Raw genomic sequence first — 14,072 nt, forward strand, 5'->3', positions numbered from 1 at the left:
AGGGTTAGGGTTTTGATTGATTGTAATCAGTTGTGATAGATAATCAATAAAAACCCGGTTTGATTGAATTGCTGTTTCTGTTCATCTACTTGTTTTCTGCTTATTCTGATCAAGAGGATTCCGCACTCTTGATTGGAAAGACGATTCTGTGAAGATCCATATACATATTTTCTTTTTAAAAGGACTTCCATTTTGAACTGACAGGTAGTTGTTTTTGCAAATTAAGATAAAATATTGGTTTATCTTTAATGTGAAAAAGACTAATGGTTTTTCGAGATACTTGCTTGTGTTTCTAAACAGATTGATGCAGTTATCAACATGAAGTGCAGAATATAAGTAAAGTGCAGATTAAGAGTGAAGTGAAGATGTGTGAAGATGCATGGTAGGATCCTTCTACTACATTGTAGAGTGAAAGAGATGTGAAGAGTTGGAGCTTACTTGCTTAACCGAGGATTGCTAGCTAACTGATCTACAATGAATGAAAGTTTTGGAGATTGGAAGCATCAGCTAAGGGGGAGTCTCTTGATGTCAGAAGCTGTGTAGCTGACGCTATCCAAAGACCAAAAGAATACAAGATGTTGGAAGACAAAGTTACACTATGAAGCTATTGTCAAGGGGGAGTCTGTTGGTGCATATTCGGTGACAACAGCTTAATAGTTTGATTAATTAGTCTTTGGATATTTTGTATTGGGCTTAGCTTATTGGTTAGTGAGTTTATTGTTGTAATGGGCTTGGAAAATGGCCTAGTCCATGTAGGAAGCCTAGTTTACAAACATGTGGTATATAAACATGTTTTTGTGATTAGGGTTTTAGTGGTTAGAGAATTTTAGAGAGAGAAAGTGTACAGAGAGAAAAAACGAAATTAGGGTTCTAGAGGCAAGATCACAGATAGTGGCTGTGAGGTTGTGAGGTCTTGAATTGATTGTAAAACTGTTTGTTTGGATAATAAATAGAAGACCCGATTGATTGTGAATTCTGTGTTTTCTACTCTCTTCTGTGCAAATCTAATCTAGAGGATTCCGCACTCTAGGTTAGATATACAATTCTGTGAAGATCCATATACATCAAGGGGACCTACAATTTGTATTAGATAATAATCTTACAATCACCTTGTTAAACTAATTTGTTTCAAAGTGATATAAACTTGATAATTCTGTAGGTCTTGTTTCTTGAAAGTCTGATTTCCATTTCCGCACATCTTTTTCACATATACTGAAATCACTTGCCATATTACGTAAAAAGAAGTTGTTAAGGCCAAACTGGGTCCAACAATTGGTATCAGAGCAGATTGAATAAATTATTTTCAAACGATCAATCGCCCTTCTTCTTTTTTCTAAATATGGCCAGCTTTCAAACTTGGAATAATGCTTTTAACTTTGGTTCTATGTCCAAACCTCCGACTCTGGTCAGAGAGGAATACCCCCAATGGAAAATCAGGATGGTCAATTTCCTTAATGGTCATGACCGAGCTCTGTTTCAATCCATTGAAAGGGGTCAACATATACTAATGACTGAAATACCAGCAATTCCAGCAACTGACCAAACACCAGGAATCCCTGCTTCTCGTGCTCCCAAAAGTGAAATAAACTGGAGCCCGGAAGACAAGGATCTGGTGGTTAAGGATGAAAGAGCAAAATCACTCTTAATAATGGTCATCCCTAATGACATATTTTCACAAGTTGATGCTTGTGCATCAGCCAAGGAAATATGGGATCAGTTGAAAAATCTTTGTGAAGGAGGAGAAAGGATGAAGAGAAACAAGAGAACAAACAACATCTCATCCTATGAAAGGTTTAAAAGTTTACCCAATGAAAAGTTAAATGACACATATCAAAGGTTCACAAAACTTTTAAACGAGCTAAAGAAATTTGGAATAACTAAATCAAATGATGAAAGAAACATTAAATTTCTTGATGCTTTGCCTAGAGAATGGAGAAGTCTCACAATGACTTTGTCCTCAACCTTAGAACTAGGAAACATGAGTCTTCACGACTTATATAGCATCTTCATCCCCAGAGAGGAAGAAATATTTGAAGAAACCATTCAAAGAGGGGGATCTTTAGCTCTTATCTCTAACTCACAAAGACAAACAACTTCCAATGATCCACAACCATCAAACAGCCAGGCCTTTGAAACTTCTGATTCATCATCAGATTTTTCAGCCTTTGCTGATGCAATAGCACTGCTCACCAAAACATTTGAGCAAAGGTTGAGGGGAGGAGACCAGAGGTACAAGAGGAGTGATAGAAGGAGGATGGATGATAGATCTAAAGAAGATGTTAGATCTAAGGATAAAGGAAAGGCTGAGGTGGTGTGTTACAAGTGCAAGCAAAAAGGTCATTATGCATCTGAGTGTAAGACCAAGAAGCTGAAAGATGTTGCTTACTATGAAAAGAAGCTTGAGGAAGCTAAGAAGCAACAACAGCAAGTCAGCTTAATTGCTGGAACAAATACATGGCTATCTGATGACTCTTCTGATGAAGAAGAAGAAGAAGAAATGGCCAACTTCTGTCTCATGGCACTTTCTGATGACATACCAGAGACTTCAGGACAACAGGTAAGTTTAGACAATCTTGATCTTGAACACAAGCTAAATGAGCTCATGTCAGATTTTTTAAACCTGCAAGTTAAACATCAATCAGATGGTAAAAAATCTGATGAGTTGCAGAGGACCTTGAATAAAATCATTCTTGAAAACCAATTACTCATAGAACAAAGTTTAGATCAAAGAGCTAAAATTGAGTTCTATGAAAATGAAAGAAGAGATCTTTACAAGAAAATCAATGACAAAGAAATTAATGTAAGAGGGTTTCAAGAAGCAAAAGAATTCATAAATTTCATAGAGTCCACTCCAATGAACAAAGAAGAAGGGTTGGGTTATATAAGAACAAACAATAACAAACCTACTGTCTTTGTAAAAGCTACTCAACAGACTTCTGATAAAAACTTATCAGAATCTGATTCTGAAACTTGCAAATCAACATGTTCTGAATACTCCTTTGACAAGCCAAATTTTGAACCAAAAAGAAGTGAATGCAGTCAAGAGTTTGTAAAAACTCCAGAAGCAGTTCACTCATCTTTTCAAAACTATCCCTACATTCCATCACAAGAAGGAAAATAAAAAATTTCTGATGATTCCTGTATGTGTGTTGAAATACTGAAGCTTGTTCAACACCATCTCCAAAAGAAAAACAAAATTCTGTTAATGGCTCAGTATCCAACAGAAATTCTGATGAAAGGTCATCTAGAAGAATTTATAGAACCAGAATATCATCAGAAAGTGTACCAAGCATGCTTGGGTACCTAAAAACCTCTAATCATTTCATTTCAGGACCATCATGTGCAACAGATCTGGTACTGCGACTCAGGAAGCTCCAAAGCACATGACTGGAGATAGGAGCTTACTCAGCAACTTTGTCTCAAAGCTGGGTAAAATGGTAAATTTTTGAAAATGAAAGGAACATCTGACCATTGAAGAAAGTAGCCTATAAAGGCTTAAGGTACATTCCGCTAAATCATGGTCAAAATTGTGATAAAGTTCTCTGTGATTTGTAACTTGTTTGAATAAAAAGAATAAAAAAAAGGGAAAAAATTCCATTTCTGATATAATACCAGAAAATCTGATAAAATTTAAGAGAATCTGATACATCATCAGAAAAATCTAACAAATTATCAGAATTTCTGGTAACAAATCAAAAAGCTTCTTAAAAAAAAAACCGTCGAATGATTATTTGAACAAGTTCATACATTTCATCACCTTTATTCATAACTCAAAATTGACAAATTCATAATTTTTTTTGTTGTTTTTTTTTGTTTTGTTTATTTTATTCTCTTTGGCAAACGTCACATGACAGAAGATTTTCTGAAAATTATCAATAGGTGTAGAGATTTTTTTTCTTTCTTTCTTCATTAAATACACTGAAATGACAACAGTAGGCAATCATGATAGAAAACTGAAAAATAGCCGCCTAAATCATTTAATGAAGAAGGGTTCAATCTGGGTTATTTTTAAGATCACCTGATAAAACAATAAAATAACCAAGATTGTGGTAGACAAGATTCAGTGGGTAGATAACATTTATGACAGTTCTTAAAATTTACTATATATGTCTACCACATTAAGCAAAGACAATCACCATCATCTAGAAATTCAGAAAATCTCTTCATTTCCTTCTTCACAGATTAAGATCTTCACTTAAAAAAAAATGCTTACCATACAAGCTGATCGTTTCCCACTTCTTTTACATCCATACCACAACCTCAGACTCAGAACTAGTTTTGAGGGTCCTCTCTGGGATGGATGCCAAGCTGTGGTAAACATGCTTATGGCAAGTAACTTAGGAAACGCTCTAACTGCCAACATAACAATATTCCCTGAAATCCTTCAAACATTCTTGCAAAATGCAAAATTGTCAGAAAGTCAAGATAGAGGGTGGATATATGTTGAAAGTAAAGTTCTCAATCAAACGATCAGAATAACTGAAAATACCATCAGAACAGCTCTTCAACTCAATGATGACAACAATGTTTTGATGTTCTCAGAAGATGAGATTGAAAAAACTTTGGAGCACATGGGGTACAATCCTAAAAATGATCCCAGAGCAATCAACAAAAATGGCTTCATCAAACCATGGCAGTTTCTAATCACTCAACTGGGTGCATGCTTCTCGAGGAAAACCATAAATCATCATGAAGCATCTAACAAGTTGTTAGAAATTTGCCAAGCTGACACATTGAAAGTTCCTTACAACTTCTCTTATTATCTAATGAGAGACTTTGCAAGCAACATGTGGTCAAGCAGAACATTTTTGATGTATCCACGCTTTCTAATGAAGATAATCATAAGTCAGCTGGACTTTGGTGGAATTCCTGCTGGTTATCACAGAGTAGAGCTGATTCTTCAGCAAAATACAAGCATAGCTTTACTTAGACCAACAAATAAAAATTTTGGTTTAGTAACCGAACAATGGATACTACTTGAGATTGAATATGGAGATGGAATAGATATTGATTAAAACCTTTCATAAGTAGGTCTTATATGTGTAGATGGTATGTAGTATATATGTTTATATAAAATGCTACATGTTTTGCTTTAAATCTTGCTACATAAGTAAATTTTTTTTTCAAGGAAAATCTGGTAAGAATCAAATAAAATCTGATAGGATTTGGTAAATCATCAGAATCTGATAAAATTTATCAGAAACTTCATCAAATCATCAGAATTTGATTCAAGTTCACCAGATAAAACTGAAAATTTTTGATACAACTCATCAGAAATTTGTTTAAAAAAAAGGGGTGACAAATTGAGGGGGAAAACACATCAAATTCTGTTGACTTTATTTGATCGAACGAGTGGAAGACGATCAAAGAAATGAAATTTTGACTTAAAAAGAAAATGAAGATGAAGAAAGCTAATTGGACCTCCTCAAAAGAGTAGGGTCCACAAAGAAGGAAAGGTGTCATACAACCGATAATGTTTTTTTTTAAATTCAGATGAAGCACTTCAGTGAAACTACAAAAAGAACAAGTTGAAAGGGCACAACCACGATTACACGATTAATCATCATTAAAGCTTTGATACCCACGATCTAACGGTTATATCATGAATCAAAAACCGACATCCCATGATCAAACGGTATAAAAGACAATTAATGATCCCTTAAACGCCACTACATGACACGATCCATATACTCTCAACTCCATAAACCCACAACACTCTGCTAAAAATCTTCACTATATAGCCCTTAGCAGAAAATTCAAAAGGATCATACCTACCTCACAAGTTTCAAACCAAAGCAAAACTTTGTTCCTCACTCAAAAATCCCTAAGTTTCAAACCCTAATAAAAAAATGGCCGAAGTAAACCTCAACATCCCAATTGTTCAACATGATGTACCTTTTATTGACGACGATGAATTTCTGCCAATGAAGGAAACCAATTTGCTGATGAATACAGAGCACTCAGAATATGATGTGAGATGTCAACTTCTGATAGAATATTTCATGAACTGTCCAATTACAGGAGCTCTAACAAAAGAGAAAGAAGTACCAGAAAAACTGCTGCAACAATTTGTTCACACCTTTGATGAAGTCGAAGAAAACCAACTCTCTGCTCATGTATGGGAAAATGTTTCCGTAACATTAACTCCTGCAAGGGTAAGAGAATGGCTTGAACTACCCATTCTTGATAACTATGTTGAAGCACCTAGCAGGAAAGAACTTTTAAGCTTTATTGTTGAGCTTGGTTACAAGAACAAGAAGATCAACAAATTTGGTTTGATCAGAAGAAATGAACTACCAGCAATATGGCAAGTGATGATGGAAGTATTAAACAAATGTCTCACTTCAAAAATTGGAGGAACTGATCAGATTAATCAAGCTATTCTAACAATCATGTATGGACTCATAACTGGGTTCAGAAATTATTATGGATTAGAAATTTTTAACCTGATCAAAAGGTCAATCATCACCAAAAATGGAAAAATAATCTCACACTTACCATATCCAAGATTAATTTCTATTTTTATTTTTGAAACATTTGCTGCAAGAGAAATGGAAATTCCAATTCTGGAAAATCCATGGAGATCAAACACAATGAAGGCCTGGAGTTCTAATCATGGATGGGAATCTGACAAAGATGTTCTTATATTACCAGAAAGCATGCTATGTTTCATTTCACAAGATTCACAGTTCAGAATATAGCATGAGACTCATCTAAACAAATCAGACTCCACAACAGAAAGAGCCAGCAGAGAAGTTTTCAAATGTTCTTCATCACTGGAAGAAGATGAAGAACAAAAGTCAAAATCATCAAAAGAAGCAGAAGGAGAGAGAATTCTGATGATTACCAACACATCAAATGATGCTGAAAATGATCAAACTCATGAAGGAAGAATTCATCTAGATTTTGATATACTACAAGAGACAGCACAAGAACATCATGCAGAATCACAAATTGCTGGAAGAATTCATGAAGAAGTTCAATTTGGTGGCACTGAAATTGAAACAACGGAAGTAATACATCATGAGGAATCTCATATCGCGGGTACATCTTTCTCAAGAACTGTTTTAGTTGATACTTACTCAAAACAAACTAATTCAGAAAGTTCAGTAAATGTTTCTTACAACTAAGAACATAAAGAAACTGAAATTGATAAAGAGGTTACTAGTGCTTTTAATCTCAACTCTGAATCAGAAAATGAGGAGGAGTATGAGGTCTCAACAGATAGAGATCAAGAAACTCATCAAGGAAATCTGGAAAAAGGTAATATGTTTACCTTAAAAACTTATGGAGAATCACATCTTGATGTGATTCAAGGACATAAGGAAATCCAGGATGAGAGTATGTCACTCACCACTGGTGGAGATGGTACTGGTAAACTTAAAGCTACACCAAATTCTGGTAAAGCAAAAAGTGATCCTATCATTTCCAAAACAGCAGCAAATGTGTTTGCAGCTGGTATGTTAGCAGGAACATCTGTTGTTCCAAATATCCTTGAAAAACCCATGAATCAAGAAAATCTGGAAAGAATGTTGGAAAAAGCTTACAAAATCTGCAAAAGAAATCCAGTGGAAGAAAAACTTGATATGTTGTTGTCAGAAATACAAGGTCAAAGGGCTGAAATGAAGATATTATCAGAATCAGTGGAAGCAATAAAGAAACAGACTGATGATAACACTGAAGCTTTAAAGTCCCTTCAGAAGATGAAAGAAAAAGCACCAGAACTAAACATTTCTGCATCAGAAATTCAAACGATTCTCACAGAAATAGAAAAGATCAAAACACAAGTTTTGAGTATGATGGAGTCAAGCCAGTCAAGCAGTAGAAATAAAGTTTTGGAAGAAGAAATTGCCATTCTAAGGGCAAGTAATAACAGCATCACAGATGCCCTTGAGAAGCTGTCAAAGGAATGGGCTGAAAATCAGAAGAAAGCTCAAGCTGAATTCAACCAAGCTCAGAAGAACATGGCCAACAACTCAAAACTGGTGAGAGAAACACAACAACTAATGGAGAGAATGCAATTCAATGTTGCAAGTTTAGCCAAAGTGGATCCTCAAAAACTCATGAAGCAAATTCCTGATTCAAGCTCACATCAGAAGGCTCCAAAGACAACCCCTCAACAATCAACAACCACACCAATCACCAAAGCTGATACCACAGTGATGGGACCACCTCCAAATATTCCAAAAGAAGAAATGCTGAAAAGATTAGCAGCTGCAAAACCTCATGTCATTACAAATTTGAAGATGCTGGCTGCTGTTCCAAATCCAACAATATCTGATGACTCAGCAATAAGCAAATATATGAATATACAAACAATGAAAGAATGGGAAGAAAAAGGTGAGTCAGAAGCAAAGTCAAAGATTGTTAAGAGAAAAATCTCAGAATCTAAGTCTATCATGGTCAAAGAAATTGCCAGAGATGTAATGATATTTCCTGAATACAATCTGGTAAGCTACTACTTGACAAAAGAAGATGAAATACCAAGATCAGTATCTCCTACCAGACTGGGCTTAAGAGAAGAAAGAATGAAAAGAGGGCCATACAGCATTCACAAGCACAATGAAAATCCGGTAAAGAGATTTTTAAAGGTAGAAGAAATGAAAGTAGCAACTGATGATATAGGGGGAACGTTTGTACAAAACAGATACACACTTCAAAGAGAAAAGGGGGATGAACAGAAAGTGACTGATGAAGAACTAGCTGACGAGTTGCATCCTTTGGACATTCTGTTCATGAAGGATAACTATGAAAAGGAAAAGAAAAATAACCAAGAGGTCAGAAGGGCATTAAATTGCATATCAAAAGCTGGAATATTGCTATTTGAATGAATGGCTTTTTCAGACTTTGATCTATGCATCAATTATGAGCATGTGCACAACAAAAAGGTGTACTTTAGATCACCTAAGACAAAAGTTCCCTCAGAAATACTGGATGATGCAAGATCTGGAGACATCATTATGCAGACAAGCAAAGACGGAGAACAAGAATATGGTGTAATCTTCAGAGATCAAGACAATAACAAAGCTCTGTTCAGAAGTGTTGACATCTGTAAGTACTCAAATCAAACCCTGAGGTATATCTTAAGAACCATGAACAGAAGACAGGAACATCTCCAGAAGATAGAAAAGAACTTGGAAGGAAGCAGGAAAGAAATTGAGCAAATAATTGAAGAATGGATTCAAGCAAGGGAATGGTACAAAGACATGTATGACAGCTGCAACAAATACATCTCCTACAAAAAGAAGATAACGAAAGGAGATATGCATAAGAGAGTGAAGCTGAATTAAAAATTGTTTATTTTTATCTTTTATGTAATTTGTTTTTCAAAAACTTTAGTAACTGGTTTAAATTTTGCAAGTATTAAGTTTCCACTGTTTGGAAATTTTATATTCATGACATAGTTCATTTTCTTACAATACTTAGGGGGAAACTGTTAGGAAACTTTATGTGTAAGTATTGAAGAAAATCTCAATCAACTGGATCTCTGAAGAAGATAACAGTCCTGAAGAACACAGCAAGATGAAGAAAAATAGTTGGGACAACTGAAAAGCAAAGTATCTACTACAAAGAATCTCAAGTTGATAAAGAGTTGATTTGGATTATCAGAGAAGGTCGTTTCTGATGGATCTGATGATATTTCTGATGAAATATCATCAGTTTTTGACAAATTCTGATCATCAAACTTTCTGATGATTTGTTCACCAGAATTTCTGATGAAGTGGCTTATCAGAAATTCTGATGACAGACCCACTTGTCTAAAATCACAACTCTATCCTGCCACCCATGACCGAAGCATGACATTATTGGTTTTCATGATTACAAATGCAACTTGAACGATGGATTCAATGAATATGTCAAATTGCTAATTTATGCAGGACTTATTGCATGAATAAACAATTGTTTATTCATGTCCACAGCCGTCTATAAATAGAAGGCTCGAGAGGCAGAAGATACTTGAGTTTGAAGCTTAGCATTCACATACAAACACTCAAACTCCAACTGCTCTTCTCACCCACGGAAATCAAGATTCATTTGTATTAGATAATAATCTTACAATCACCTTGTTAAACTAATTTGTTTCAAAGTGATATAAACTTGATAATTCTGTAGGTCTTGTTTCTTGAAAGTCTGATTTCCATTTCCGCACATCTTTTTCACATATACTGAAATCACTTGCCATATTACGTAAAAAGAAGTTGTTAAGGCCAAACTGGGTCCAACAGATCTCGAACCAACACAACCACAAGAATGAGTAGTAAGTCGGCACAAGCCCCGATTCTACCGGTTTTGAAGGCATTGAGTGTAAAAGAGTTGAAAGAAAGTTAGAAAACCATCTTTCAATCCTTTTCATTATGAATATGTTTAGATCTATGAAAGATCTATGTTTGTTTATGTGGAAATCAGTTAGATCCAAGTTATTCTTGGTGGATTGAAGCCAAAACATGAAGTTCTTCAAGAACACATGATGACGTCATCCTAGAACACCTTGAATCTTGATGATTTCACAGTTAAAAGTTAAGATTTAAAAGATAGAAACGTGTAGGAGTGCGTGTAGATCAAGGAAGTACAAGATTTAGGACGAGATCTTACCGGAATCGAGCGAAATCTGAAGAAAAGCGGGAAGAATGAGCTGGTCGGACGTCAGTTGCCAAAAGTAGAAAGTGTGAAAGCGACAAGGGGTATTTATAGGGTTACCCAAAGTGGAAAGGTGAGGAGGGAGTGGCTGGTCGATCGGCTAGCAGGTCGGCCTACTGGCTGATCGATCGAACTGCAGTTCGATCGAACTGCTGGTCGATCGGTTAGCAGCTTGGTCGATCAGTCACTTGGTTTGACGAGTTTTGCTGTTTTGATTTCGATTGCGAGCGATGCGAATGCGATAGAGTTTCCTAGTCAAATTACTTTTAATCCCAACTACTCATATCTTGCACTATCTCTTCTCCACTAATTATCATACCTTTTCGATTGCGATTGAGTTCGATTGCTTTTCGATTGATTACCACACATAACATAAATTAAACATGCACAAGTAACACATAAGGCACACACACATATAACAATAACCAAAATGCGTAAATTCGAGTTGCGAGTGCGATTGCGATAGCAATAATGCGATAACATATGCGATAAATAGCGATTACCATGCGATTATTAATAGATACTCCACATAATACAACTAAAGCGAAAATAAAATAGACTAATCTATGAGTCAAAGAAGTCAAAACAAGAATTGAGCAAGGAGAGACAGATCACAATTAGCAATCTTTTCTTCCTGTGACTTCAATCTTGACTTTGACTTCGAAACACGGAGTGTTACAAAATGTGTCAACATGTTTAATTTATACCTCTGAGTGATCTTTTAGCGAACCCAAAGCTTTGTAACGATTAATTATGCTCACTAGAATAAGTGATAAAAATTTCACAAGGTTTCGATACCGTATGAGAAAGATACGCTAACATTCGTAAGTGAGGGGTTAAAAGCGTCAACGTTGAAATTCAGGACTTTTCGGTAATCGTATAACTAACCGAGGACTTAACAAAGTCTGTTTATGACTTGGAGTCCTTAAAAGTCAAGTTGGAGGGTTAAAAGTGCAATAAAACAAGTTAAAACAACTATTAAAAGGACCAGGGACCAAAATTGCAATTCTGATAAACTTGTGATCGGAGCCTGGCATTCATACCGGCCGCGTAGACCTTGTCTAGGTCTTACGCGGGCCACCTGGGACCTGCAGGTGCAGAAAACATGCACAGATCGCAATTAGCAATCTTTTCTTCCTTTGACTTCAATCTTGACTTTGACTATGACTTCGAAACACGGGGTGTTACACCCTCCCCTAGTTGAGGGAATTTCGTCCCGAATAGGCCGACGCCGTGACAAACAACCGCGGGTACTTCACCTTCATGCCACTTTCGAGTTCCCAAGTGAACTCTGCGCCTCGTTTGCCTTCCCATCGGACTTTCATAATAGGAATGCGCGAGCGTCTGAGCTGCTTGGTTTGGCGATCCATGATTTCGACAGGCTTCTCCACGAAGTGTAGTGTTTCGTTTATTTGAAGATCGTCGAGAGGTACTATTAAATCATGCTTAGCCAGGCACTTTCGGAGGTTTGAAACATGGAAAGTTGGGTGGACGTTACTCTGTAGGCGACTTTTCTGATCCTTTCCAGAATCTTAAAAGGTCCAACATATCGAGGTGCTAGTTTCCCTTTCTTGCCGAATCTGACCACACCCTTCCAAGGTGATACCTTTAGGAGTATGTGTCGCCAACGTCAAATTCAAGGGGCTTGCGTCGTCTATCGGCATAACTTTTTTGTCGACTTCGAGCTTTCAACAAGTTGTCTCGAATCTGGAGGACTTTGTCAGTCGTTTCTTGCAATAGCTCGGAACTGGTTAATTGCGAGTGACCGATCTCGTGCCATATAATAGGCGATCAACATCTTCTTCCATATAAAGCCTCGAATGGTGCCATTTGAATGCTGGAATGATAACTGTTGTTATACGAGAATTCGACTAACGGCAGGTAAGTGTCCCAATTACCACCGAAATATATAACACACGAACGGAGCATGTCTTCAAGAGTATGGATCGTTCTTTCAGTCTGACCGTCGGTTTGAGGATGGAATGCGGTACTCAGATTAAGCGTAGTACCGAGAGCCGCTTGAAACGTTTCCCATAGTCGTGAGGTAAACCGAGCGTCACAGTCAGAGATGATGTCGCGAGGCGTCCCATGATTACAAATGATCTCGTCAGTGTAGATTCGGGCTAATCGTTCTACCTTGTAGTCTTCCCGTATTGGTAAAAAGTGAGCAGATTTGGTCAAACGGTCAACGACAACCCAAATGATGTCGTGACCTGATGACGTGTGCGGAAACTTTGTTATGAAGTCCATAGCTATACTCTCCCACTTCCACATAGGGATCGGCGGTTGTTCGAGTAAGCCAGAGGGTCTTTGGTGTTCAGCCTTGACCTTCGAGCAGGTCAGGCACTTCCCAACGTAGAGAGAAATATCCCTTTTCATGCCCCGCCACCAGTACTTGTAGCGAAGATCCTGGTACATTTTATCGGCACCGGGATGAATGAACTACCGAGATTTGTGGGCTTCGTCCATCAATATCTGTCGCAATTTGGTTCGTTTAGGGATCCAAATTCGGTCCAGAAAGTGAAATATCCCATTCGACTTATTCACAAGCTGAGCTCCATCGTGATAGATTCTTTCCTTCTTCAGAGTGCGTTCATTAAAACATGCGTGCTGGGCTTCGCGAATGAGGGTTTCGAGATCGTATTGGGCTTGGGTATTATGAATGCTGAGCAAATAACTCAGTCTGCTGAGAGCGTCAGCAACGACATTTGCTTTGCCTGGGTGATAACGAATCTCACAGTCGTAATCGTTGAGAAGTTCTACCCATCGGCGTTGACGCATATTAAGTTCTTTCTGATCAAAGATATGTTGTAGGCTCATATGATTGGTGAAGATCGTACACTTGGTACCATACAGGTAGTGTCGCCAAATCTTTAACGCAAAAACAACCACGTCTAGCTTGAGATCATGGGTTGTATAGTTCTTCTCGTGGATTTTGAGCTAACGAGATGCGTAAGCTATAACCTTGTCTCGCTGCATAAGAACACAACCAAGACCAAGGTTGGAAGCATCACAATAGACAATGAAGTCGTCGTTTCCGTCGGGCAATGTGAGAACAGGAGCATTGCAAGGCATGTGCTTGAGGGTTTGGAAGGCAGATGATGTGCGTGAAGTGTGTTATATTTTAGGTGTATATTTTAAGCCCTTTTACACTTTTTAGCCAAGTTTTAAATTTATAAAGCACGATATTTACAAACACTAAACACACATAAGGGCAAGTGCACCCATCGTGGACGTAGTATAGTGTTGGTAAGATACCGAGGTCGTCCAAGGACACAAGAGCTTTTAGTACCGGTTTATCCTCAACGTCTAATCAAATCAAAAGTTAGAAAAAGGTTTTTAAACTAGAAAAATAAAACTAACTAAAATACTGAAAATAAAAATAAAAGTAAAAACAGGTAGACAAGATGAATCACTTGGATCCGACTCGTGTA

General features: G+C 37.1%; 1 protein-coding gene across 1 annotated transcript; it reads left to right on the forward strand.

Annotated features, from left to right (window-relative positions):
* Window positions 1-5,849: 5,849 nt before the first annotated feature.
* On the forward strand, window positions 5,850-9,290 carry LOC110914177 (early endosome antigen 1-like). The gene is made up of 5 exons (XM_035984448.1): window positions 5,850-6,273; window positions 6,727-7,044; window positions 7,132-7,401; window positions 7,516-8,777; window positions 8,967-9,290. The coding sequence occupies exons 1-5, from the start codon at window positions 5,850-5,852 to the stop codon at window positions 9,288-9,290; spliced, it is 2,598 nt and encodes an 865-aa protein (XP_035840341.1).
* The last annotated feature ends 4,782 nt before the right edge of the window (window positions 9,291-14,072 follow it).

The sequence above is a fragment of the Helianthus annuus genome, chromosome 15 (genome assembly GCF_002127325.2).
Source record: "Helianthus annuus cultivar XRQ/B chromosome 15, HanXRQr2.0-SUNRISE, whole genome shotgun sequence".
Taxonomy (NCBI): Eukaryota; Viridiplantae; Streptophyta; class Magnoliopsida; order Asterales; family Asteraceae; genus Helianthus; species Helianthus annuus.